This window comes from Carcharhinus amblyrhynchos, chromosome 5 (genome assembly GCF_965287045.1).
Source record: "Carcharhinus amblyrhynchos chromosome 5, sCarAmb.v2.hapA, whole genome shotgun sequence".
NCBI classification, from domain to species: domain Eukaryota; kingdom Metazoa; phylum Chordata; class Chondrichthyes; order Carcharhiniformes; family Carcharhinidae; genus Carcharhinus; species Carcharhinus amblyrhynchos.
The window spans coordinates 5,711,466-5,737,416 of record NC_137328.1 but is presented as its reverse complement, the minus strand read 5'-3'; the positions used below and the strand labels follow the sequence as shown (position 1 = coordinate 5,737,416).

General features: G+C 45.9%; 2 protein-coding genes across 3 annotated transcripts in view; one reads left to right on the top strand and one right to left on the bottom strand.

The window, feature by feature from the left end:
* elp1 (elongator acetyltransferase complex subunit 1) overlaps positions 1 to 7,337 on the bottom strand; it is a 79,313-nt gene extending 71,976 nt beyond the window's left edge. For both annotated transcript variants that reach the window (XM_080188396.1, XM_080188395.1), the window contains exons 1-4: positions 7,214 to 7,337; positions 4,562 to 4,730; positions 1,838 to 1,990; positions 766 to 847 (exon numbers count right to left, since the gene is read on the bottom strand). In XM_080188396.1, the coding sequence (XP_080044522.1) occupies positions 766 to 847; positions 1,838 to 1,990; positions 4,562 to 4,711 (385 nt within the window). In that variant the 5' untranslated portion in view covers positions 4,712 to 4,730; positions 7,214 to 7,337. The remainder of the gene's footprint in view (positions 1 to 765; positions 848 to 1,837; positions 1,991 to 4,561; positions 4,731 to 7,213) is intronic.
* A 5,393-nt stretch (positions 7,338 to 12,730) lies between these two features.
* tbc1d2 (TBC1 domain family, member 2) overlaps positions 12,731 to 25,951 on the top strand; it is a 55,873-nt gene continuing 42,652 nt past the window's right edge. The window contains exons 1-2 of the mRNA XM_080188393.1: positions 12,731 to 12,824; positions 24,281 to 24,428. Coding sequence (XP_080044519.1) covers positions 24,299 to 24,428 — 130 coding nt within the window. The 5' untranslated portion in view covers positions 12,731 to 12,824; positions 24,281 to 24,298. The remainder of the gene's footprint in view (positions 12,825 to 24,280; positions 24,429 to 25,951) is intronic.

Here is a 25,951-nt window from a genome sequence, read left to right as displayed (position 1 = left end):
TTAAATATAGACATATCACTGGACTAGTAGTCCAGAGGGCCAGGCTAATGGGGACACAGATTCAAATCCCACTATGGGAGTTGCTGGAATTTAAATTCAATTAATTAGTAAGTATAGAATTGAAAGCTATTTTCAGTAACCGTGATCATGACACTATCAGTGATTGTTGTAAAAACCCATCTGGTTCACTTATATCCTTTTGGGAAAGAAATCTGCCATCCTTATCCAGTCTGGCCTATGTGTGACTCCAGGGCCACAGCAATGTGATTGACTCTTAACTGCTCTCCGAACAAGCCCCTCAATTCAATGGTAATTAGGGATGGGCAACAAATGCTGGCCTTGCCAACAATGCACTCATCCCATGAAACAAAACTTTAAAATCAATTATTCTTAAATAATTTGTTAAGAGACAATAAACCCATTTGGTTTACTTTAGGGAAGGAAATCTGCCATCCTTATCTGGAATGGCCTACAGGTGAGTCCAAAGCCACAGCAATATGGTTGACTCCCAACTATCCTCGGCCAACTAGGGATGGGCAGTAAATGCTGGCCCAGCCAGCGATGCCCATGTCCCATAAATGAATAAAGAAAAAGTTTTGGGGTGAAGGGGATGCTTTACATACAGGTTGGACATTTGCCAACCTAGATTATCCTCACACAGAGCAAAAAGGGGAGTCACTTTCATAAGATTTTACAATATAGACATGGGACCATGCCCAAAAGGCTATTCAAGTAGCCCCAATCCTCTTCAAGAGTTACCCATACCTGTGGTGAGCACAACAAGTTCTTGGTCTGGACTCCAGCTCATTCCAGTCAATCCACTGTCAACACTGCCAACACATTCCAGCTAGAAAACATTACAGAAACTTACAATTAGCAGGCATTAATAGGTACATTGTTAACAATATTATGTATTTGTTTTGCTTTCTTTTACCACCCTTCTCTCTTCTCAAAACCAGCCTCTTTGACCAATCCCTCGATCTATTGTCCACTATTTCATTACGAGGCTCAATTTTAAATTTTGTTTGCTAATAGACTTGTGGAACATCTTCAGACATTTTACTATGTCAAAGCTGCTACATAAATGTAAGCTGCTGTGTTGACTCTTTATGCTTGCTTTGTTCTGGAAGCACCTTAGCTCCTTTTATTTTTTAAGAAAAGTGAATCATTATCTGACCAGTATCATGGTGCATCTGAAAATATGATTGTATTCTTTCACAGGATGTGAGCGTCGCTGGCTAGGCCAGCATTTATTGCCCTTCCTAATCGCCCTTGAGAAGGTGAATGGTAAGCTGCTTTCTTGAACCACTACAGTCTATGTGATCTAGAGCAGCATGGTGACACAGCGGTTAGCACTGCTGCCTCACAGTGCCAGGGACCTGGGTTCAATTCCCAGCTTGGGTCACTGTCTTTGTGGAGTTTGCACGCTCTCCCTGTGTCTGCGTGGATTTCCTCCAGGTTCTCCGGTTTCCTCCCACACTCCAAAGCTGTGCTGGTTAGGTACTTTGACCATGCTAAATTCGCCCTCAGCGTACCCAAACAGGTACTGGAGTGTAGCGGCTAGGGGATTTTCACAGTAACTTCATTGCAGCATGAATGTAAGCCTAGTTATGATTAATAAATAAACTTTAAAACTTTAGTTACATCCACACTGCAGTTAGGAAGGAGTTCCAGGATTTTGACCCAGCAACAGTGAAGGAACAGCGAACTATTTCCAAGTCAGGATGGTGTGTGGCTTAGAAGGGAACTTGCCACCTGTCTGCTGCCCTTGTCCTTCAAATTCTTCAAGTAGTATTAATTTTCCCTTTAAAATAAGATCAACAGATGAAGTTTTTACCTGATTTGAGTTGAAATTATAAAGTATAACATCCCCAGATGCAGTGGCCACACACACAGATTCCTGATCTGACAGTTCCTCAATGCCAACAATACAGCCAGTGCCATCTCCAGGGAGAAATGCTTCTTCAGCCAGAGACACCTCCCTGACCACCTGTGAGGAAGGCAAGGAAAGAACTTGAATTAAGGTCTTCTTGACTGAACTTGTCCATTGAAGGCTGTATTAGGATAAGACTATTCACCTTTAGAGAACCAATGGCCAGTCCAGTGGACCTGGTCAATTAGAGTCCCTAGGTACGGGCATTAGTTGCCCTCTTTTTGCGAGTCTTTGTCGATGTTGTAAACAAAAAAAATTGGCAGAACAGGAAGTTCTTTACTTAGTACCCAGAACTAGGAGGGGGCACTGTTTTAAAATTAGGGGTCATCCTTTTAGGACAGAGATTAAAGACAGGGGATGTTGTTTCTCTTAAACTCTGAGTGACTTTGGAACTTTCTGCCTCAGAAGGAAGTGGAGGTGAAGGTCAGTGAATATTTTTAACATGGAGGTTGACAGATTCTTGTTAGGCAAGGGAACTGGAGGTTACGGGGGGTGGATGGAAATGTGAAATTCGAAGCACAAACAGATTAGCCACAATCTTCTGGGAGTGCTCACAGTACAGGAAAAGGCCATTCAGCCCATCAAATCTACACTGACAACAATGCCACCCAGGCCCTATTCTCGTAGCCCCACATATTTACTCATTACTCCCTCTAACCCATGCATTCCAGGATATTAAGAGGCAATACACCATAGTCAATCCACCTAACCTGCACATCTTTGGACTATGGGAAGAAACCTGAGCAAACTCACGCAGACGTGGGGAGAATGTGCCAACTCCACACAGTCACCCAAGCCAGGAATCAAACCCACGTCTTTGGCGCTGGGAGACAGCAGTGCTCACCACTGTGCCACTGTGTCACCCCTCATTCTGCCATCTTACTGGATGGCGGAGTGGGCTTGAGGGGCCAAATGACCTGCTCCTGCTCCTATTTTGTATGTTCGCATGTAGTAATTGTAACAGCAGTTAACCCTGGGACTAAACCATGCAAGCATTCAGTCCTGGAGATAGAGCCCCTATTCTGCAGCCTCACATGCTGGGTGAGAACTCTGCATGCCACAAAAGCTAGTTCTTTCACAAACCCATTGTCGACTCACATTGACCAGCATCTGCTGACCATGTATAAACATAAGCAGGATCGGGCCATTTGGCCCTTCAAGCCTGCTCTGCTCTTCAATGCGATCATGTTGACCTTTCATCTCAGTTTCCCCTTCCTGCACAACCTCTATGTCCCTCAATTCCCTCAGTACCCAGAAATTCTCTGGACCTCTGCTCTGAAAACACTCAACAGCTCTCTGGGATGGACAGTGCCTAAAGATTCACAACCCTCTTCAATTATCATTTTCATAAGGGAATTCGATGCAGACTTGAAGGGAGTCAAAAACTGCAGGAGTGTGTGGGGGAAGCACAGGGGATGGGTAGGACTATTTGGATAGCTTCTTCAAAGATAGGAAAGGATAGTAGAAAGGCTCAGAAAGGACAGTAGGACTAGGGGGCACAGCCTCAAGATAAAGGAGGGGCGGTTTAGAACGGAGTTGAGGAGGAACTTCTTCACTCAAAGGGTGGTGAATCTCTGGAATTCTCTGCCCGTTGAAGTGGTGGAGGCTACCTCGCTAAATATTTTTAAGACGCGGGTTGATGGGTTTTTGATAAGAGAGGGGATTAAGGGTTATGGGGAGAGGGCGGAAATGTGGAACTGTGCCACGACAGATCAGCCATGATCTTATTGAATGGCGGGGCAGGCTCGAAGGGCTAGTTGGCCTACTCCTGCTCCTATTTCTTATGTTCTTATGTTCTTATAGGCACACACACAATGGGCCAAATGAACTCCTTCTGTGTTGTACACAAACTGGACATCACATTTCCAATATTATGATAAGGCAACGCTTCATAAGTTCTTCATTAGCTATAAAGCTCTTTGGGGTTGTGAAAAACACAATATAAATAAAAGTAATTATTTTCTCGAATATAAGTAATGTATATTACACTGGCCCTTTTTGCACAGTCCAAGTGATGCACCTTAAAACAGAATAATGCATCTTAAATCTCCCCAACATTCAGATGGCACAGTGCAGCAGGGTGGCACAATGGTTGGGCAGCAAAGTGGCACAGTAGTAAGTGCTGCCTCACAGTGCCAGGGGCCTGGGTTCAATTCCAGCCTTGGGTGACTGTCTGTGTAGAGTTTGCACGTTCTCCCCATGTGTGCATGGGTTTCCTCTGGGTGCTCCAGTCTCCTCCTACACTCCAAAGATGTGCAGACTAGGTTGATCAGCCATGCTAAATTGATCCTAGTGTCAGGGGATTAGCAGAGTTATGGGAATAGGGCCTGGGTGGGTTTGCAGTCGATGAAGACTCGCTGGGCTGAATGGCCTCCTTCTGCACTATAGTGATTCTATGACTCGTACAACTGAACTGCCAAGTTACTGGCATTAAAGCTAATGTTTAAATTTTATTAAATATTAAATATAGAACATGGTTACCCTTAATTCATTAACATGTATCCATGAATGAGAGGTATACAGCTGCTACACACACCATCACACAAGTGACTTTATCTTATAAGAATCAATATTAAAAAGTTGAGAATCATCACATAAAAATTGAAGAACATTAAAACAAGTCCGCACCTGTTCAGTGTGTGGGTCGAGTTCTGTGATTCCTAGGTCTGATCCCACAAGTAGCGTCCCTGTGTCTGTACGCACAGTCAGACATTGAGGTTTCCCCAGACCCTGCCAGCCACTGCAGTGCAGGCTGTGGAGCAGTTTCAGATTCCGCATGGCTGGTGGCTGTGAAGACCTTCCAAAACAAGAGGACAGAAATGTGAACTCGTACAACAAATTAGTGACGTGATAAGGCACACACTTCACAAACAATTCACAGAATCACAGAACAGAACACTGACAAAAGACAGGGGTGGGGAACAAGGCAGAACTGCTCTATCAAAGAACCAGCTGAGGCAATGATGGGCTGAGTGACCTTCTTCTGTGCTGCAAGGTCCCAGGATTGTTAAAATACGAAGTGAAAAATAAAAATTTCGATGAGCTAAAATGTGAAAGAACTCACTGATATAGAAATTCTGTGCCATGGGCCAACATTCATCCTTAAACCACCTCACATAAGAAAGACGTTATCCAGTTGTTATACCGTTGCTGTGTGAGGGAGCTTGCTGGGTCCAAATTACTGCAACAGTTCATAAAGTGCATTGGGACGCTCTAGGGTCATGTAAAGTGCTGCATAAATGCATGTTGCTTCTTCCCAGCAGAATGCAGCACCCAAGTTTAATATGCAGTCTGCGTTTATTAAGTTAATTTAAACTGCTGCAAAAGACTTCAGTGACACTAGAGTAGAAAGGTTTAAAAATCTCCAATACTACCCTCCAAAATTCAGCAAGACTGCCTCCCAACCACATCCCTTGTGTGGGGACAAATGTTACCAGGACTGGGTTAATTAGAAATACAACCTTCTGACTACCCGATCAAATTTCATAACTAAACAGCCACCTTAATCAGCTGGTGATGAGGGGGGAATTCAGAGAGAGAACTCATTCAGAGAGAAAAGGCGAGAGAGAAATGAAAGCTGGAAGCAAGTAAGTGCATCCAACAGCTGAAGACTGTACAAGGTGATATGTCGCCATCCTTGCTGTACATGTTCCTGCCTCCAATGCCTCAGGCTGACTGAGGAAAAACAGTATTTGAGGACTGCGATCTCTAAGCTGAGCAAAAGGTGATGTTTTTTCTGGCAGCAGTGACTCCAGTGTAACATGCTTCAGAAACTCAGACAGGTACCTCAAAGTACTGGAGAAGAATCACCAGCAGGGCCTTCGCAAGATCCCCCAAATGTGGTGGCAAGAAAGGTGATCCAACAAGAGCATATCTTCCAAGCCAAATTGGCCAGCATTGAGGTGCTAATCACTCAAAACCAACTCTGCTGGGCAGGACATGTCACTTCTGTGTCTGATACCAGACTCCTGAAGCAACCGCTTCAGTGCAGAAGGAGGTCATTCCATTGAGTCTGCACCCACCACTGACCACAATCCCACCCAGACCCTATTCCCATAACCCCATGCATTTACCCTAACTAGCTCCCCTGACGCTAAGGCCCAATTTAGCATGGCCAATCTACCTAACCTGCACATCTTTGGCCTGTGGAAGGAAACCAGAGTACTCAGAGGAAACCCACGAAGACACGGGGACAATGTTCAAACCTCACACAGACAGTGCCCAAGCCAGGGATTGAACCCGAGTCCCTGGCACTGTGAGGCAGCAGTGCTAACCACTGCCTAACTGTGCTTGCCCCATTCTCTACTTGGAACTACACTGCAGCAAGAAACTTGCAGGACAATGGAAACACTTAGTCCTCAAAAATTTTCTCAAAGTATTCCTGAAGAGATCGAACATGGGAGACCATGGCTTGCGACCAACCAAAATGGGGAAGATTTTTCGGGAAGCACTCACACATCAAGAGGCTCCTTCAGTAATGCACAGAGGTGATATTGAGGCTTCCAAGAAAGGGTACAAATTTCCAATCACACCCTCAACAACCCAACCCTTCAAACATCACCATCTGCCCCACATGTCAAGATACAAGTGACACACTGATCGGACTTATCAACCATCTCGGAATAATCCGTCAAACCTGAGGGGAAGCAAGTCATCTTGGTTCCTGAGGAACTAGCTCATAAGAAGCAGGGGGCACTTTCTATATTTTCAGCTAGCTGTGGAAAGAGCTTCCTCCTCCCCAGTGGCTCAGACTCTGGCTGGAACTGATTTGCTGACACAGTGTCTGGGAAGGAGTCAGTAACTCATTCAGAGTCACAGGGTGATGGTGCTGATACTGAGGGTGCTGATACCAGCCTGGCCAAATCACAGCACCCGCAGAGCCATTAATAAATGGGAACATTGTAGAATCAGAGACAAAAGCAGTTCCCCAGGCTCGGGCTGGGGCAGTGGATCCCAGATTGGGGAAACTGATCCCAGACTTGGGCTAGGAGAGTGGATCCCGGGTTCGGGCCAAGGGTGTGGATCCTGGGATCAGAATAGGGAGTAGATCCCAAACTGGGGGAGCGATTCGAGACTCAGTCTGGGGAGGGGAATCCCGGGCTGGGGGCGGTGGATCCCGGGCTGGGGGCGGTGGATCCCGGGCTGGGGGCGGTGGATCCCGGGCTGGGGGCGGTGGATCCTGGATTTGGGGGGGGACTGGATTCAAGACTGGGGACAGTGGATCCCAGTCCCTCGCTCTCTCTCTCTCTCTCTGACACACACCGGCCGCCACAAACACACCAGCGGTTGATGGAGACTCTCTCTCCCGGCTTCCAGCCGCTGAAACCCCGGGATTTCCTCCCCGCTTCAGTCCAGCAGCGACTCCGCTTCTCCACGCCTCACTCCGGCCGCCATGCTGCAGCCCCCTGACCTCTGACCCCAACAACAACAACTTCGCTCCTCCCCGACCGCCGCCCCCTGGAGCATGGGAGGCCTCACTGCAGCGCTCCCAACAGCAGCACTGGGAGAACTGTACTGGGGTCTGACTGGGAAAACCACTGCATTGGTTGAAATTATAATTGGGCATACTGTACTGTACTGGCCGCAAATACTGTATGGTATCACAGTTATAACTGGGAATATTGTATCGTATAGACTGTAGTTTTTTAAAGTTTATTTATTAATGAGACTAGTAGGCTTACATTAACACTGCAATGAAATTAATGTGCAAATCCCCTGGTCACTACACTCCAGTGTCTGGATACACTGAGGGAGAATTTAGCATAGCCAATGCACCTAACCAGCACATCTTTCGGATTGTGGGAGGAAACTGGAGCACCACACCAGGAGGAAACCCACGCAGACACGGGGAGAATGTGCAAACTCCACCCAGACAGACGTCCAAGTTGGGAATCAAGCCCGGGTCCCTGGCGCTGTGTGATAGTAGTGCTAAGCACTGTGCCACTCATGCAATTATACCTGGGAATACTGGATCAGCTGTAATAACTGGGAATACTGTACTGTATTGGTTGCAATTATAACTAGAAATACTATATGGTATAGGTGGCAATCCTGAGGACATGCAAATTATGAAGTTGAGCAGGCGTTATCTACATTTCGAGGGACTGACAGCAAGTTTAGTCTGGCAACTTCTTAATTTAAAAATTCTCATCCTTATTTCCAAATCCCTCTCTGGCCTCATCCTCTCTCCTACCTATAACTTCTAGCAACTCTATTATAATATCAAGAGTTTGCTGTAAAGGAACAGTGCTTTATTAAACAACATAAAATAAAGCAAAACCTCACATCTGTGGTGAATACAAACCAGTCCCAAAGGGACAATGTAATAATAGACCCACTCAGGGGCCTGCTTTATACAGGGCTCAGTGTACGAGCTCCACCTGATGAGTTAATTACCAATCCCCAGGGAGTTCATATTCAACGAGTCCTATGGCGAGGTCAATCAGTAATTCCCAATGCAAATTATGGGGGTTATCAAATAAACTTACGAACTTCCGAGATCTTTGCATTCCACCCATCGTGACTGCTTGAGTATTGCTGATTTCTTTTACCTCACCTTTGAAGGCCTTGCTTTCTGTTATCTCAGTCCTAAGCTCCAAAATTCTCTACCTAATCTCTCTGTCTCTTTACCTCTCTTCTTCTTTGGGATACTTCATAAAACCTACGTGTTTGATTAAGAATTTGGTCAAATGTCCTAATATCATCTGATGATTCGATTTGATTTATTATTGTCACGTGTATTAGTATGCAGTGAAAAATATTGTTTCTTGCAAGGTATACAGACAAAGCATACCATTCCTAGAGAAGGAAAGGAGAGAGTGTAGAATGCAGTGTTACAGTCACAGGTAGGGTGTAGAGAAAGATCAGCTTAATGTGAAGTAGGTCCATTCAAAAGTCGGACAGCAGTAGGGAAGAAGCTGTTCTTGAGTCAGTTGATACAGGTCCTCAGACTTTTGTATCTTTTTCCTGACGGAAGAAGGTGGAAGAGAGAATGACCAGAGTGCATGAGGTCCTTGATTATACTGGCTGCTTTTCCAAGGCAGTGGGAAATGCAGACAGAGTCAATGGATGGGAGGCTGGTTTGTGTGATAGACTGGGCTTTGTTCATGACTCTTTGTAGTTTATCGTGGCCTTGGACAGAGCAGGAGCCATACCAAGCTGTGATACAACCAGAAAGAATGCTTTTTATGGTGCATCTGTGAAAATTGATGAGAGTTGTAGTGGACGTGCCAAATTTCCTTTGTCTCCTGAGAAAGTACAGGTGTTGGTGGGCTTTCTTGACTACAGTACCTGCATGGAGGAGTTAGGACAAGTTGTTGGTGATCTGGACCTGTAAAAACTTGAAGGTCTTGACCATTTCTACTTTGTCCCCATTGATGTAGACAGGGACATGTCTTCCACTACGCTACCTGAAGTCAATGACTACCTCCTTCATTTTGTTGACATTAGTGTGGTTCAATGCAAAGTTGTGTTTGATAGTTCTCCTGTAAAGTATTTTGGGGCATTTTTACTATGTTAAAAGCTATATGAATGCAGGTTGTTGTTGCCCGAGTTGCGGGAGTGATTACCAGCAGTTTTACATTAGGCTTGTAGCCAAATGTGCAAGAACTGGACTTGAGAATCTCATAACATTATCATGAGCTCTTGAATGAAATGGGAAAGCAATTATAACTTCAAGCGATCCACAGTAACAAAGTCATCAGGTGTGCCAAATCAACATGCTGCAATTCTATAAATGGAAAGGAAGATACAAGAAACAATGATTGAAAAATGTTTCTGTAATTTTTTTAAAGTACAGGGGTAGGCTTTTATCCAATAGAGTTTAGTTGAGTAGAAGGTGAATTGAAACATGAGATTCTGAGGGGACTTGACAGCATGGATTCTGAAAGGATGTTTCCCCTTGTGGGAAGCAGTCTTTGAATATTTTTAAGGCAGCAGGAGATAGATTCTTGATAAACAAGGGAGTAAAATTTTATCGGGGTAAGCCAGAATGTGAAGTCGAGGTTAAGGAGAGAGAGGAGGAGAAAATTCCTGGCCTGGGTCTCTGTCTGTGCAGTTTGCATGTTCTCCACGTGTCTGTGTGGGTTTCCTCCCACAGTCTGAAAGACATGCAGATTAGGTGCATTGGCTGCACTAAATTTCCCCTCAGCGTACCTGAATGTGGGCTGGAGTGTGGTGACGAGGGAATTTTCACAGTAACTCCATTGCAGTGTCAATTTAAGCCTACTTGTGACATTAATAAATAAACTTTAAACAATAATAAATCTAACCGGCACATCTTTCAGAGTGTGGGAGGAAACCAGAGCACCCAGAGGAAACGCACGCTGACACAGGGAGAAAGTGCAAACTCCACACAGACAGGGACCCAAGCTGGAATCGAACCCAAGTCCGGCACGCTGTGAGGCAGCAGTACGAACCACAGTGCCGCCCCATGTTTTAGATTTCCCGGTAAGAAGTCTCACAACACCAGGTTAAAGAGCACATTCTAATGAGTATTCTGTAAACTGCGTGTGACTTTATATGCCCTTCTCTGATCAGAACCTTCCACACACCTGAGGAAGGAACAGCGTTTCCGAAAGCTTGTGGGTTTACTCTCAAATGAACTGGTTGGACTTTAACCTGGTGTTGTGAGACTTCTTACTGTGTTTACCCCAGTCCAACGCCGGCATCTCTGACACTAGCCTTCCCAGACAGGGTGTTACATCCTGCTTCTCTCTCTGACTGCCGCACCCTTGTTCAGGATTGCCCTTTTCGTACCGGCTCTTTCCAGTATAACCTGCCTAAAACTGAAAGTGAAGCTGTCCATCTGTGGGACAATTACAGCTTCTCTTGTTTGCTGTGTACACATCTGCTTTCTGGAATGTGCACGGCTGAAATACAGTCCCCGTTTGTGCGTTCAGATAAACACTGAACCTCCCATCGAAATTAGGCTCCTTTCCGAAGCCAACACCAGCACTGCGTTACTGATGGATTAGGGGAATGACAGAACCCAGCACGATATGGGTATGCCGGCGTTGGACTGGTGTAAACACAGTAAAAAGTAAAAAGTAAAAAATAAATAGGTTGGACTAAAACCTGGTGTTGTCAGACTTTTTACTGTGTGAACCCAGCACGCCAGGATCCCACAGCACAGGGGACTCATAAATCTGGAAGGAAGTTGTTGGGTGTTTGGTTAGAGCTGGTTCGAAATGGCTTTCTGGAATTGCCAGTTGTGCAATTGGATGTGGAGTGACCCCCCCTTTTCTCTCGTTGCGGTGTGCTCCCTGCGCCAGCGTGTTGTTTGCGGTCACCTCAGTAACACAGCCCTTCCATTCTTAATTTCCGCCTTCCCGGCCAGTGCTATTTCCCCCTGTGCAATTTCCTAAGTGGGGGGGGAGTGGGTTTCCTCGTCTCGGGAAATTGCAGAGTCCCCGGGGTTGGGGGTCGAAGTGGTGCAGCAGCGGTGAGAACTTAGGGAGGGGGGAAAAAATTCGCCCTGGTCAGCAACGCACAGAGCGTTACCGCCCAGCCTGCAGTGTGTAATCAGGAGCTAACTTGGCAAGTGTCCTGTAAATGATGTGGGCGCAGCCTGGGCGGGGGGGGGGGCAGGATTGGAAAGGTACTGAGGCCAACATATCAACCGGGTGCGGAACACAAGAAGTGCCTCCGATGAGCCTGTTTTCTCCTTGTGATGACTTGGACCGACTAACTCGCTGCCAACGTTAACTCAAGTTCGTTCAAACTGTTGCAGAAACTTCGGATGGAACTTTGCCCTCGTTAATTCGGAGCGAGAGAAGTGGATATTTCGTCCTGAGTTTTGTTGCAACATGGACTGTTTGCTGTTTCTTGTAAGGGTGGACGCACAGTTGAAAGATGTGATGTGAATCCTGCCCCCCTCTCCCCGTCTGACATATTGGCTCAATAATTCTCTACGTTTTTGCTCTCAGTAGTATTGGTGTGTGTGTGTGAGAGAGAGTGTTGGGCAATTATGGCAGATACACTGGGAGTGGGTAAGACTGGTCTTAGCCTGGAGAAGCCACAGGGGGACTCTGGCGCTGGGGTAGGGTGTGTTCTTATGGGTGAGGGGCCAGCATGTGTAACTGTGGGTAAGGGGGTAGGATGTGTTACTATGGGTGAGGGGGCAGGGTGTGTAACTGTGGGTGAGGGGCCAGCGTGTGTAACTGTGGGTGAGGGGGCAAGGTGTGTAACTGTGGATAAGGGGGTAGGGTGTGTAACTGTGGGTAAGGGGGTAGGGTGTGTAACTGTGGGTAAGGGGGTAGGGTGTGTAACTGTGGGTAAGGGGGTAGGGTGTGTAACTGTGGGTAAGGGGGTAGGGTGTGTAACTGTGGGTAAGGGGGTAGGGTGTGTAACTGTGGGTAAGGGGGCAGGGTGTGTAACTGTGGGTAAGGGGGCAGGGTGTGTAACTGTGGGTGAGGGAGCAAGGTGTGTTACTATGGGTGAGGGGCCAGCGTGTGTAACTGTGGATAAGGGGGTAGGGTGTGTTACTATGGGTGAGGGGGCAAGGTGTGTAACTGTGGATAAGGGGGCAGGGTGTGTAACTGTGGGTGAGGGCCCCCCGTGTGTTACTGTGGGTAAGGAGGCAGCTTCAGCTAGAGCGGATGAACCCGATGATTTGGCCAACTATCTGGAGCTGGAGCCCGAAGGGCAGCCCGGGGGCAGTAAGCTGTGCGGCTACCTCAACAAGCTGGGGGGCAAGGGGCCACTGAGAGGCTGCAAGACCCGCTGGTTTGTCTTCGAGCAGAGGACCTGCCTCCTGTATTACTTCCGAACAGCCCAGGACTGTAACCCACTGGGCAGCATAGACCTGGCAAAGGCTGTCTTCAACTACAGTCTGGAGGCAGAGGAAGGAACCTTTGAAATCACAACTCCAGAGAAGGAATATACTCTGAAGGTGAGTGTGAAATTACAGGGTTTGTCGCTGCTCAGAGCTGGCAGTGATTTAACCATTAACATCGCCAGCTGGGGTCCTTAAACAAAAGGTTCATACCTGAAGCGCCGGACAGTTTTATTCCCATACCCACTCACCAACTTCCTCACCAACCATGGGTGATCGCTTGTTGAGAATAGACATTTCATTATGAACTAAGCTAAGCCTCAAAGAGTATATTTCTATCTGTTGTCTGTCTCTGCTTCACCGCCTGCCTCCTTGCCAGTCTGTCTCTGCTTGTTTAGCGATCTTGGGCTCCTTCACCTGTCTGCTCCCCAGTGGCTAAACCCCCCCTGCCCCCAATCAGGCCTATATACATATGTTGCTCTATCAGTCTGTTTCAGTGTCTGTATCCCCCCCCCACTCCCTTCTCTCTCTTTTTCTTTTTCTCTGTCTTTCTTTCTCTCTTGTTCTGTGTCTCTCCTTCTCTTTCTCTCTTTCGTTCTATCTATCTCTCTCTCTGTCTTTCGTTCTATCTCTCTCTCTCTCTGTCTTTCGTTCTATCTCTCTCTCTCTCTCTTTCGTTCTATCTCTCTCTCTCTCTTTCGTTCTATCTCTCTCTCTCTTTCGTTCTCTCTCGCTCTCTCTCTTTCGTTCTCTCTCGCTCTCTCTCTTTCGTTCTCTCTCGCTCTCTCTCTTTCGTTCTCTCTCGCTCTCTCTCTTTCGTTCTCTCTCGCTCTCTCTCTTTCGTTCTCTCTCGCTCTCTCTCTTTCGTTCTATCTCTCGCTCTCTTTCGTTCTATCTCTCGCTCTCTTTCGTTCTATCTCTCGCTCTCTTTCGTTCTATCTCTCTCTCTCTTTCGTTCTATCTCTCTCTCTCTTTCGTTCTATCTCTCTCTCTCTTTCGTTCTATCTCTCTCTCTCTTTCTTTCGTTCTATCTCTCTCTTTCTTTCGTTCTATCTCTCTCTTTCTTTCGTTCTATCTCTTTCTCTCTTTCTTTCGTTCTATCTCTCTTTCTCTCTTTCTTTCGTTCTATCTCTCTCTCTCTTTCTTTCGTTCTATCTCTCTCTCTCTTTCTTTCGTTCTATCTCTCTCTCTCTTTCTTTCGTTCTATCTCTCTCTCTCTTTCTTTCGTTCTATCCCTCTCTCTCTTTCTTTCGTTCTATCTCTCTCTCTCTTTCTTTTGTTCTATCTCTCTCTCTCTTTCTTTCGTTCTATCTCTCTCTCTCTTTCTTTCGTTCTATCTCTCTCTCTCTTTCTTTCGTTCTATCTCTCTCTCTCTTTCTTTCGTTCTATCTCTCTCTCTCTTTCGTTCTATCTCTTTCTCTCTTTCTTTCGTTCTATCTCTCTCTCTCGTTCTTTCGTTCTATCTCTCTCTCTCTCTCGTTCTATCTCTTTCTCTCTTTCTTTCGTTCTCTCTCTCTCTCTCTTTCTTTCGTTCTCTCTCTCTCTCTCTCTCTCTTTCTTTTGTTCTATCTCTCTCTCTCTCTCTCTTTCTTTCGTTCTATCTCTCTCTCTCTCTCTTTCTTTTGTTCTATCTCTCTCTCTCTCTCTTTCTTTCGTTCTATCTCTCTCTCTCTCTCTTTCTTTCGTTCGTTCTATCTCTCTCTCTCTCTTTCTTTCGTTCTATCTCTCTCTCTCGTTCTTTCGTTCTATCTCTCTCCTCTCTCTCTCTCTCTCTCTTTTTCGTTCTTTTCCTATCCAATGTTGGTATTTTACAATATGTCCAAAGGACTGAACAATTTGAAACATTAATGTTTGGGATGGGCTTTAGAGACATGTCACATTGTGCACAGTTCACTTGCTTTAAGTTTCCGTCATTATGATTTACAATATGGAATGATCATCAAGATCATAGAATCCCCACAGTGCAGAAAGAGGTCATTCGGCCCATCAAGTCTGTACCGACCATAATCCCACACAGGCCCTATCCCCAGATCCCACTTATTTACTCTGCTAACTCCCAACCAAAGTGCATGTTTCGTAATACTCTGAAATATTTCCTGTAATTACAAGTTGTGCCTTCCAGCAGCAAGGAACTGTGAAGCAACAACTGGTGACTGCTTTACTAGCTAACTTATGTAAGACAGTGTTGTGTTTGAAATGAATTATTCAATTCCTTTTTGTTCCCCTTTTCTTTTCACCTGCCACAAGTGAGTTACAACGTATACCACACTGGGGAAGTGGAATTATTCAGAAAGAAATATGGAAAATAGATCATTTTTATGGGATAGAATAACATCTTATTTTGAAATAAGGTATAAGCTGAAACTAGGGTGATTTATCTAAAAGTTTAGTTATCATTTGCTGAATAAACACACTGTTTATCAGTTTAATAAAGGGGTGCCATAGGTGCGTTTAATTTGTTGCGAGATTTATTTTGTGCACCTAGATACTGTGTAAAACGCTACTGGAAAAGTGAAACCAAAATGACATTTTGAATGAGGTAGGAATGGCCGGGGATGGGAAGCCTTGAGGGGCGTGGGGAGAGAGTGGGAGCGTGGACTTGGGATAGAGGGTCAGGCATGATGATACTGAATAGCAGAGCAGGCTGGAAAGGGCGAATGGCCTACTCATCCTATTTTCGACATCCCTGTAGAGGAAGTGGCCTTTTCCAATTCACTCCCAATTGCTGAGCTGGGGTTGGCCAACCAGGGGCAGTGCTGGTGAGCTTAAAGGATGGAAAAATTACCTGGGCCACTAAAACATCTTTCTCATGACGAAGATGGAATTGGTTAGGACTGTAAATGGACTGTCTTCCCTTCAGGCAGCAGAATATAAGACAAAAGAACAGGAGATGGCCATTCAGGCCTTCTCGTCTCCACTATCAATCAGGTCATAGCTGACCTTTCACCTGCATTATTCCCATACTCCTTAATTCCTTGGCACCTAAACTCTATTGACCCCTATCCTGAATATTATTCAGCAACTGAGCATCCCACAGCTTCCTGGAGTAGAGAATTCCAAAGTTTCACAACCCTCTTCATTAAAGAAATTTCTTCTCACCTCAGTCCTAAATGGCTGACCCCCTTACCCTGAGACTGTGACCCTGTGTTCTAAATTCCTCAGCCAGGGGAAACATTCTCTCAGCATCTATCAGATCAGGCCCATTCCTTTACTCTCTAACCCCAATCTCAATGTAACAAAAGCTGTAACAGCATTACTTGCCACCCTAATTGCTTGGTGTATCTGCTCTCTGTAAATCAGAATGGCAGCCAAGTCCAGTCACTCACCATTCATGAATTCCATGAAGTCTGAATAGGACAGAGGGTAGGCCTGTGTAAAATGCTCTGTCAAGTGAATTGGTGCAGACTTGATGGGCTGAATGGCATCCTTCTGCACTGTAGGGATTCCATGATACAATACTGGAGAAATGACATTTGCATCCTTCGTGGGACATTGAAGATGTCATAAAGGCTACTGTACTTTTTCTATACAGCATTCACTTTAGATGTTGTTATAAAGAACAGTACAGCACAACAGGCCCTTCTATTCACTGATCCTGTGCCAACACATGACACCTTTCTAATCTAAAGACCTTTTACCTCTATACAGTCCCCATTCCTCTATTCCCTGCCCACTTTTACCTTAAACCTATGTCCCATGCGTAATTTCTACCCTGGGTAAAAGATTCTGATTATCCGTTCTATCCCTGCCTCTCATAATTTTGTAGATTTCTATCAGGTCATCCCTCCGACATTCAAGTGAAAACAAACCACGTTAGTCCAACCTGTCCTCATGGCTAATCCCCTCCAAACCAGATAACATCCTGGTGCACCTTTCCTGTGCCCTCTCCAAAGCCGCCATGTCCTTCTGGCAGTGTGGCGACCAGAGCTGTACGCAATATTCCAAATGTGGCCTATCTATACAGCTGCAACATTACTTTCCAATTTTTATACTCTGTGCCCTGACCAAAGAAGGCAAAATGCCATATGTCTTCTTGACCACCTTATCCACTTGTGTTGCCACTTTCAGGGAACTGTGGATCTGTACGCCCAGATCCATCTGCGTGTTAATACTTCTAAGGGTTCTGCCATTATTGTCTACTTCCCTTCTGCATTAGAGTTTTCAAATTGAATATCTATATAAAATGTGTATGCTCCCATCTGATCTACTCTGACAATGAGATATTTCAGTCCAGTTAAAGGGAAGGTTCAGAGGCACTCTGTTGCTGCCCTGCAAGTATTTTTATTGAATGAATCAAAAATGCTGCAAGCCTTATGTTAAAGTTAAAGTTTATTTATTAGTCGCAAATAAGGCTTACATTAACACTGCAATGGAGTTACTGTGAAATTCCCCTTGTTGTCACAGTCTGGCACCTGTTTGGGTCAACGTACCTAACCAGCATGTCTTTCAGACTGTGGGAGGAGACTGGAGCACCCGGAGGGAACCCATGCAGACATAGGGAGAATGTGCAAACTCCACACAGACAGTGACACAAGCTGGGAATCGAACCCGGGTTCCTGGTGCTTTGAAGCAGCAGTGTTAACCACTGTGCTACCCGTGTGTTGGAGAATTACACAGGTGTGACAACATGGAAAGGGGTCATTTGACAGAATGGTAGAATCCCTTTCTTGTGGGATATTTGTCTTCCTTGATGTTAATTCCATATTTGTCCTGTTCCCTTGTGACTTCATTCTGCTTTTAATAAGACACCTCTCCAACACTCCCTCAGACAGTGACAGAATCTCTGCTTCAGCCGCTAACACCAGTCTTGGATTCCACAACCTCACAACCTGCTGTGATGTTTCACCTGCACTTTCTCTGAAACCTCCCACAATTAATCTGTCCCCAACAATGCAGAAGAACAACATTATTCCGTGAAGCAGTCGCCTGAGGTTTGCAGTGCACAGCTGATGACCTGGGATTGCAGGCACACTTTTAGCACGGTGTAACCCTCTCCAAGCAAAGTGGATTAATTCAAATGTTCTGATAATTTTTACAAAGTGCTACATTTTGACTTCCTTATTTTGCATCATAGAAGCCTTACTGCATGGTAGGAGGCCATTCAGCCTGTTGAGTTTGTGTCTGTTCATTTGAAGAGCAATTTGATTTAATCCCACTCTACTTCTCTCTTTCCCCGTGACCCTATAGTTCTTTTGTTTTCCCCTTTCGAGAATTTATCCAATTCCCTTTGGAAAGCCACCACTCCATCAGGCAGCACATTCCAAATCTTAACTACTTCTAAAGAAAAAAGCATTTGGACAACTTCAATGCAAAAAGAATGATGTTGGATTATCAGGAGACAAGGTCAATTGTATGCAAAGTATTTTATCTAAGCTCTTTATACCTTCATTAATGAGAAGGAAGTTGGCGATGTCACAGTTGCTTCCTTCCCCATGTGCCTAGAACCATTCAGCAATGAAGGAGGCCATCAGTCAGACCCAATGGGTGGGATTTTATGACTTTGCTTGGGTGAGTCTTGCAAAATCCCACCCATGGTAAACAGAGAATTCTATTCTATGAGCCTCGCCCGCTCTGGAATTGGGATTGGCCGGAATTTTACTGCCTCGCCCATGTTACTCAACATACCTCTGGAAAGATTTGAGGGTGCCTGGTTTTGTGGAAACAAAAGGGTTAATATTATGTTTGGTGAGCTTTGTTGAATGACAAGGATGTTTCTCATCAAAAAGAAGAGGGTGGGGGGGAGCTGTCAGATAATGAAGGGGTTTTGCTAAGGCAGATGTTCCCACTTGTAGGAGCGACCATATCTGAGGCCCATGAATATCCAATAACCCTCAAGAAACTCAACACTATCAAATGTAAAGCAATCTTGCAGATTGGTGCCCCATCCACTATCTTAAGTGTTCACTCCCTCCATCACCAATGCACGATGTGTACCATCTACAAGATGCACCGCAGCTGAATATATTTAAGTCACGGGTAGATAGGTTTCTGATAGACAAGGGAATTAAGGGTTACGGGAAGAAAGGGGGAAAGTGGAACTGATCCACTTCAGATCAGCCATAATCTTATTGAATGGCGGGGCAGGTTCGAAGGGCTAGATGGCCTACTCCTGCTCCTATTTCTTATGTTTTTATGACTCACCAAGCTTCTTACGACAGCATATTCCAATCCCACGACTTCTACCACCAAAAAGGACAAAGACAGCGGACATGTGGGAATACCACCCGCTGGGAATATCACGGTTCCTTCACTGTCATTGGATCAGACTCGCTCCCAAACAGCACTGTGGGTGTACCTACACCGTGTGCACTGCAGTGGTTGACCAGCACCTTCTCGAGAGCAATTAGGGATGTGCCGTATATGCTAGCCTCGCCAGCGATACCCACATCCTCTGAATGAATTTAAAAAATACATCAACAATAAATGCAATTAGGCATACGGGAAAAGTTTCTTTATGCACAAACTCCACAACAGGGAGTGTTTACAGTACGTAATGAGGCCATTCACCCCCTTGCGTCTGTGTTGGCCCCCTGCAAGAGCACCTCAGCTAATCCCCCACCCCTGTTATGTCCTGTTTCTCTCTGCTCTGTCTAGAGCTGAACAGCATTTAACAGAAAGTTAAACAACCAATTGAGGGAGAAAGGAACAGAAGGCTCTGGGAGAGCTCCAAGTCCATAGTCACAAGGTTATGGGATGTGTTGTTTCCACCTTCATGGTGGAGTACAATCATTATTAGACATCTTGTCCACAAAATGAATGAAATCAATAGAATTCCTGTGACAACACCCTTTTTTAATTTTATCTCCACATTCTAGGTTCTGTGAGATGTGCTGAAGGGAGCCATTTGGTCTGAGCTAAATCCCTGCAGGAATTAATCCCACCCTCTCTGTCCTTTCCCCAGAATCCTGCAAATTTTTTTCCCTCTTCGTGTGCCCATCCAATTCCCTTTGAGAAAGCAGGATTGAATCTGTCCCCACCAGGCAGTGTTTCCTGGGTCCTAACCACTCACTGACATTTTGGGGGGAAATTTCTAGCTGTTCACGCCAGTGAGATCCTCTGGTCCTGCTGCAGTGACCTGTCCATTGACTCTGTCTACACTTCCCGCTGCCTCGACAAAGCAGGCAACATAATCAAGGACCCCACGCACCCCGGACGTTCTCTCTTCCACCTCCTTCCTTTGGGAAAAAGATACAAAAGTTTGAGGTCATGTACCAACCGACTCAAGAACAGCTTCTTCCCTGCTGCCACCAGACCTTTGAATAAGTTGAACTTTCTCTACACCCTCGCTATGACTGTAACACTACATTCTGCACTCTCTCCTTCCCTTCTCTATGAACGGTATGCTTTGCCTGTATAGCACGCAAGAAGCAATACTTTTCACTGTATACGAATACTTGTGACAATAATAAATCAAATCAATGAACAAATTCACCATGCAAGAGCAGCAGGTGAGAATGGCCGGAAAATTCCGGTTAACATATTTAGTTCTCTTTATACCTGTCTCCTCTGTTTCTCAACCCAACAATTTGTTTCCCCCACTTGCTGTGTTTGAATCCCTCGTGATCATGGGTACACCACCTCCTCTCCACCTTCTGTTCCTGAAGGAGAACCACCTCAGTCTCCCCTATCTATCCATCAGACTGAACCCTTTCGTCCCTAGACCATTCTCGTAAAATCTTTCCTGCATTCTGTCTAAAGCTGTCCTATCTTTGTGATGTAAACACCACCTCTCTGTAACCTGCTCAAGCCCTCAGATAATCACTGTCATTTTCCAAGTCTGCTTTCTGAGCCCCTCCATTTCTGCCCTTCACCACTGGTGGTTGTGCCTTTAGCTGCCAGAACCCCAAGCTCTGGAATTCCAGGGTGGCACTGTGGCACATTGGTTAGCACTGTTGCCTCACAGTGCCAGGGACCCGGGTACAATTCCACGCTTGGGTGACTGAACGGAGTCTGCATCTTCTCCCCCTGACTGCGTGGATTTCCTCCTACAGTCTGAAAGATATGCAGGTTAGGTGGATTGGCCATGCTAAATTATCCCTTAGTGCCCAAAGATGTGCAGGTTAGGTGGATTGGCCATGCTAAATTACCCCTGAGTGCCCAAAGATGTGCAGGTTAGGTGGATTGGCCATGCTAAATTACCCCTTAGTGCCCAAAGATGTACATATTAATTAGATTGGCCATGCTAAATTATCCCTTAGTACCCAAAGATGTGCAAGTTAGTCAGATTGACCATGCTAAATTGCTCCTTAGTGCCCAAAGATGTGCAGGTTAGGTGAATTGGCCATGCTAAATTGCCCCTTAGTGCCCAAAGATGTGTGGGTTAGGCGAATTGGCCATGCTAAATTGCCCCTTAGTGCCCAAAGATGTGTAAATTAGGGTGGATTGGCCATGCTAAATTGCCCCTTTGTGCCCCAAGGTGTGTAGGTTAGAGGGATTAGCCATCGTAAATATGTGGGGTTACTGGGTAAGGTGCTCTGTTGGAGAGTTGGTGCAAACTCGATGGGCCAAATGGCATCCCTTCTGCACTGTTGGGATTCCATGATACCAACAGCCAGGCTACGGTCACACTGAACGAACGGTCAGGGCCCGACACTGCGAAGTACATTCACAAAAGACAGGAAACATCTGTCCTTCAGACAACTGAAACATTTCCCCTTATGACCAGATTATTTTTGGAACTGTATATTTTCGCTTTCCCAACTGAGACTTAAATTGAGACACGCTTCAGTATTCACGAGGAGAAGAAAAAGCTCAAACGTGCCAAGTTGAGATGTGTAACTGGGGCCACTTAACTCTCCAGATGGGTTCCCGTGGGGTTGGCTGCAACGCTGCCTGTAACTGGGAATAAAATCGGGTGATGTAGAAAGCTGGCATTACGCCCAGTCCTGACCAATCCAGTTGCTTTCAGACTTGGGGCCCCTTTGTGTCCCAAGATGTGTAGGTTAGAGGGATTAGCCATACTAAACATGTGGAGTTTCACTTCCAGTTTCTGCCCACACTTGCCCTACTCATGATGAGCCAATGGAGATACAAATCTTAAAAAAGTAACCTCAGGCTGAAAGTGAGATCAGGCTCCATCATGCTGCTGTGTCAACACAGAAAATGTTGAGAGGAGATCTGCTCAAAGTCGTGAGCGTTCCAGGCAGAGTGGGCAGCGACACACTGTTCCCCTTGCTGGACTGGTGGAGAACCAGAGGACACTGATTTGAGAAGAGAACCAAACAGGGGACGAGGAAAAAAATCTTTTTGTACGCAGCGAATGTTCAGGATTGGGGATATGTTGGCCACGTGTGTGATGGAGGCAGATCCAATCTTAGCTTTTGAAAGGGACGTGGATAGACACTTGAAGGGAAAGGATTTGCAGAACTGCTGGGAAAGGGTGGGTCTGAGAAATGAGCTGAGTTACTTTTGCAGGGAGCTGGCTTGAACAACATGGTCTCCTCCTGTGCTGTATTTATCTACACTATTCACCTCAACCCGCCCATGTTTTTGATTTGCTTCATTATTGCCACATGTATTGGGATACTTTGTCAGTACCGCATGCTATACAGGCAAAGCATAACCATTCATAGAGTACATAGGGGAAAAGGAACGGAGAGAGTGCAGAATGTAATGTTAAAGTTATAGCTAGTGTGTAGAGAAAGATCAATTTAATATACGGTAGGTCCATTCAAAAGTCTGATGGCAGCAGGAAAGAAGCTGTTCTAAAGTTGGTTGGTACGTGATCTCAGACTTGTGTACCTTTTCCCTGTTGGAAGATAGAATGTCCGGGATATGTGGGATCCTTAATTATGCTGGCTGCTTTTCCCAAGGCTGGGGGAAGTGTAGACAGAGTCAATGGATGGGAGGCTGGTTTGTGTGATGGATTGGGCTACATTCACAACCTTTTGTAGTTCATTGCGGTCTTGGGTAGAGCAGGAGCCATACCAAGCTGTGATACAACCAGAAAGAATGCTTTCTATGGTGCACCTGTAAAAGCAGATTATGGTGAATCTTAGCAGCAGCTGAGGCAAGGCTGCGGTGAAAACAGTGCCGAGCTTTGCATTGTAGAGCCGGTGTGTGCATGCGTGTAATTGAAAGCAGTAAGAAACAATTAACTACCCATGCCCTGACTGACACCAAATCCCATTCACCCATTACCCATGTGTCATTAAGAAGTCTTGCAACACCAGGCTAAAATCCAACAGGTTTATTTGGAATCATGAGCTTTTGGAGCTCTGCCCCTTCATTGGGTGACTCTCCTGAGGAAGGAGCGGCGCTCTGAAAGCTTGTGCTACCATGTAAACCTGTTGGGCTTTAACCTGGTGTTGTGAGAATTCTTACTGTGCCCATCCCAGTCCAACGCCAGCATCTCCACATCGTGTTTTCGTTGACCTGTATCCTCGGCAGCAACGACTCAAGTTTAGCATTCTTACACTTGTGCAACATAGAAAATAGAAGGAGCAAAGTTTACCTATTGGCGACACAAGTAGGCTTTCATTGACTTATGCAGTTACTGTGAAAATCCAGTAGTTGCTACACTCCAGCGCCTGTTTGGGTACACTGAGGGAGATTTAAGCATGGCCAATGCACCTAACCAGCATGTCTTTGGGGCTGAGTAGGCTATTTGACCCTTCGAGCCTGCTCCATCATTCGTTATGATCATGGCTGATCATCCAATTCAATATCCTGATCCCCCCTTTCCCCATATCCCTTGATCACTTTAGTGCCAAGAGCCACATTTGATTTCTTCTTGAATCAGACAAGTTTTGGCCTCAACTATTTTCTGTGGTAGTGAGTTCCACACATTCACCACCCTCTGGGTGAAGAAATTTCTCTTCACCCTGGCTCCAAAATGCTTCCCCTTATCCTCAAACTATGTACAAATCCATCTGTAGCTTCATCCCCTCACTAACTCCCCTAGAGTCCCAGTTGTCAGTTCTCTGCGTTCCTCCAATTCTGTCCTCTTGTGAAGCTCTGGTTCTCATCGTTGAACCATTGGTGGCAGTGTTTTGGTTTGCCCAGATCTCACGTTCAGGAATAGCCTCTCTAAACCTCTTTGTCTCTCTCTCTCTGTCCTCCTCCAAAATCCTCCTCACCACATACTGCTTTTGACCTAATATCTTGTGACTTGATGACAAGTTATTGGAACCTTGTAAAGTTTAAACAAAAGGTAAAATCCAAAAGTGTTTATGGTTAAAGTTTATTTATTAGTCACAAGGAGGTTTACATTAACACTGCAATGAAGTCATTGTGAAAATCCCCTCGTCGCCACAGTCCGGCACCTGTTTGGGTACGCTGAGGGAGAATTTAGTATGGTCTATCTGTCTAACCAGCAAGTCTTTCGGAGTGTGGGAGGAAACTGGGGTGCCCATAGGAAACCCACGCAGACACGAGGAGAACATGCAGACTCTGCACTGGCAATGACCCGAGCTGGGAATCGAACCCAGGTCCCTGGCCCTGTGAGGCAGCCGTGCTAACCACTGTGCTGCCCATAGATGCAGTTGATTTGGGTGAGAGGGATCCGAAGCTAAGGGATTTGGGAATAAGTATGTTCTTTTTGCCTTTTATGAGAAAAATTAATTTGTTTTCAGGCAAAAAATCATCAAGTGATGATGTACTGGTTACAGAAGTTACAGCAAAAACGTTGGGAGCATGGTGAGGAGCAGAACCACCTACTTACAGACAACCACAATATCTCCACTGAACATCCTGAGTTACTACCAGCTCTCAGCAGAGAAGGTATGTCCATCTTTACCGGACTGGCATGCTCCAAAGCATAACCTAACATTGAATGCAGAGTGTTGAGTGCTATGTTTTGGCAGGAAGGACGAGGAGAGGCAGTGTAAAATAAAGGGTCCTGAAGAGGGTGCAGAACCAGAGGGACCCTAGAGGTAAATCTGTACAAATCGTTGAAGGTGCCAGGCTAAGTTGAGAAAGTGGTTGATAAGGTATCCCGGACCCTGGATTTATTCCAAATCTCTTCCCGCACCTCGCGCAGACTTTCACATTCTGATGACTTGCACAGCTTTGAGAGAACCTTGCCCTCGGTAGACGTCACGAGGGATGAGGGCGAGCTGGTATTTCTGACTGTGGCACATGGCTCAGCTGCCACTTTAGCCTTGGGTTGCCAACTCTGGTTGGACATGTTCCTGGAGGTTTGATCATGTGACCTCCCGCCTGCAGCAGCAGCCCCTTCGAATCAAACGGTCCCTTTGTTTTCTCTCCCTTTGCCAAGAATTTGAAAACAATGAACTGGCTTTGAAAAGGAAATTGGACTTGAGGGAAAGAAACTCGCAGATTTACAGAATCATCACAGTACAGAATCAGGCCATTTGGCCCATTGAGTTTGCACTGGCTCTCTGAGCAATTCACCAAGTGTCATTCACCGTTCATCTCCCTGTGACCCTGGACGTTTTCCCTTTCAAAATAACAATCTGGTTCCTTCTTTGATTGAACCTGCCTCCACCACACTCTCAGCCAGTGCATTCCAAAACCCTTAAACGCTTGCTAAGTGATGATAATCTTTCAGCGTGTCGCTTCTCTTGCCAGTTATTTTGAATCGGTGCCCTCTTGTTCTCAATCCTTTCATGAGTGGGAACCGTTTCTCTCTGTGGAGACCCCTTGCGAGTTCTGAAAGGCGGGGATCAAACGAGAGATTGAGACTGAGTGGACTGCTCTGCAGAGAGCTGGCATGGGATACAATGGACCAAAAGGCCTCCTGTCTTGGCCTGGGGTTCACACACGTGCTGTTTTCCCCTTTGGGGAATAGTGGGGAGGTGGCAGAAGGATTCCTGAGCTTATTATCAGCCCCTTGAACGCATTGAAAGCTCCTTCCACGGCCAACAAGTCCCATCATTGGACTTGAACCCGGAGCTTCTGGCCTAGATGTAGGGGTGCTACCCACTGTGCCACAAGACCTCCTGGTTTGGGATTTCCGTTTGATGATGTTGGCTTCTTTGAGGCGAATGGTGGCACAGTTGTTAGCACTGCTGCCTCATAGTGCCAGGAACCTGGGCTCAATTCTGACCTTGGGTGACTGTCAGTGTGGAGTTTGAACGTTCTCCCTGCGTCTGCGTGGGTTTCCTCCAGGTGCTCTGGTTTCCTCCCACAGTCCAAAAATGTGCGGGTTAGGTGGGCTGGCCAAGCTAAATTGCACCTTAGTGTCAGCGGGATTAGCTAGGGTAAATACATGGGGTTACGGGGATAAGAAAAGTGGGCATGTCCTCTCTCTGTTCGACCCCAAAAACCCCACACGTTTCCCA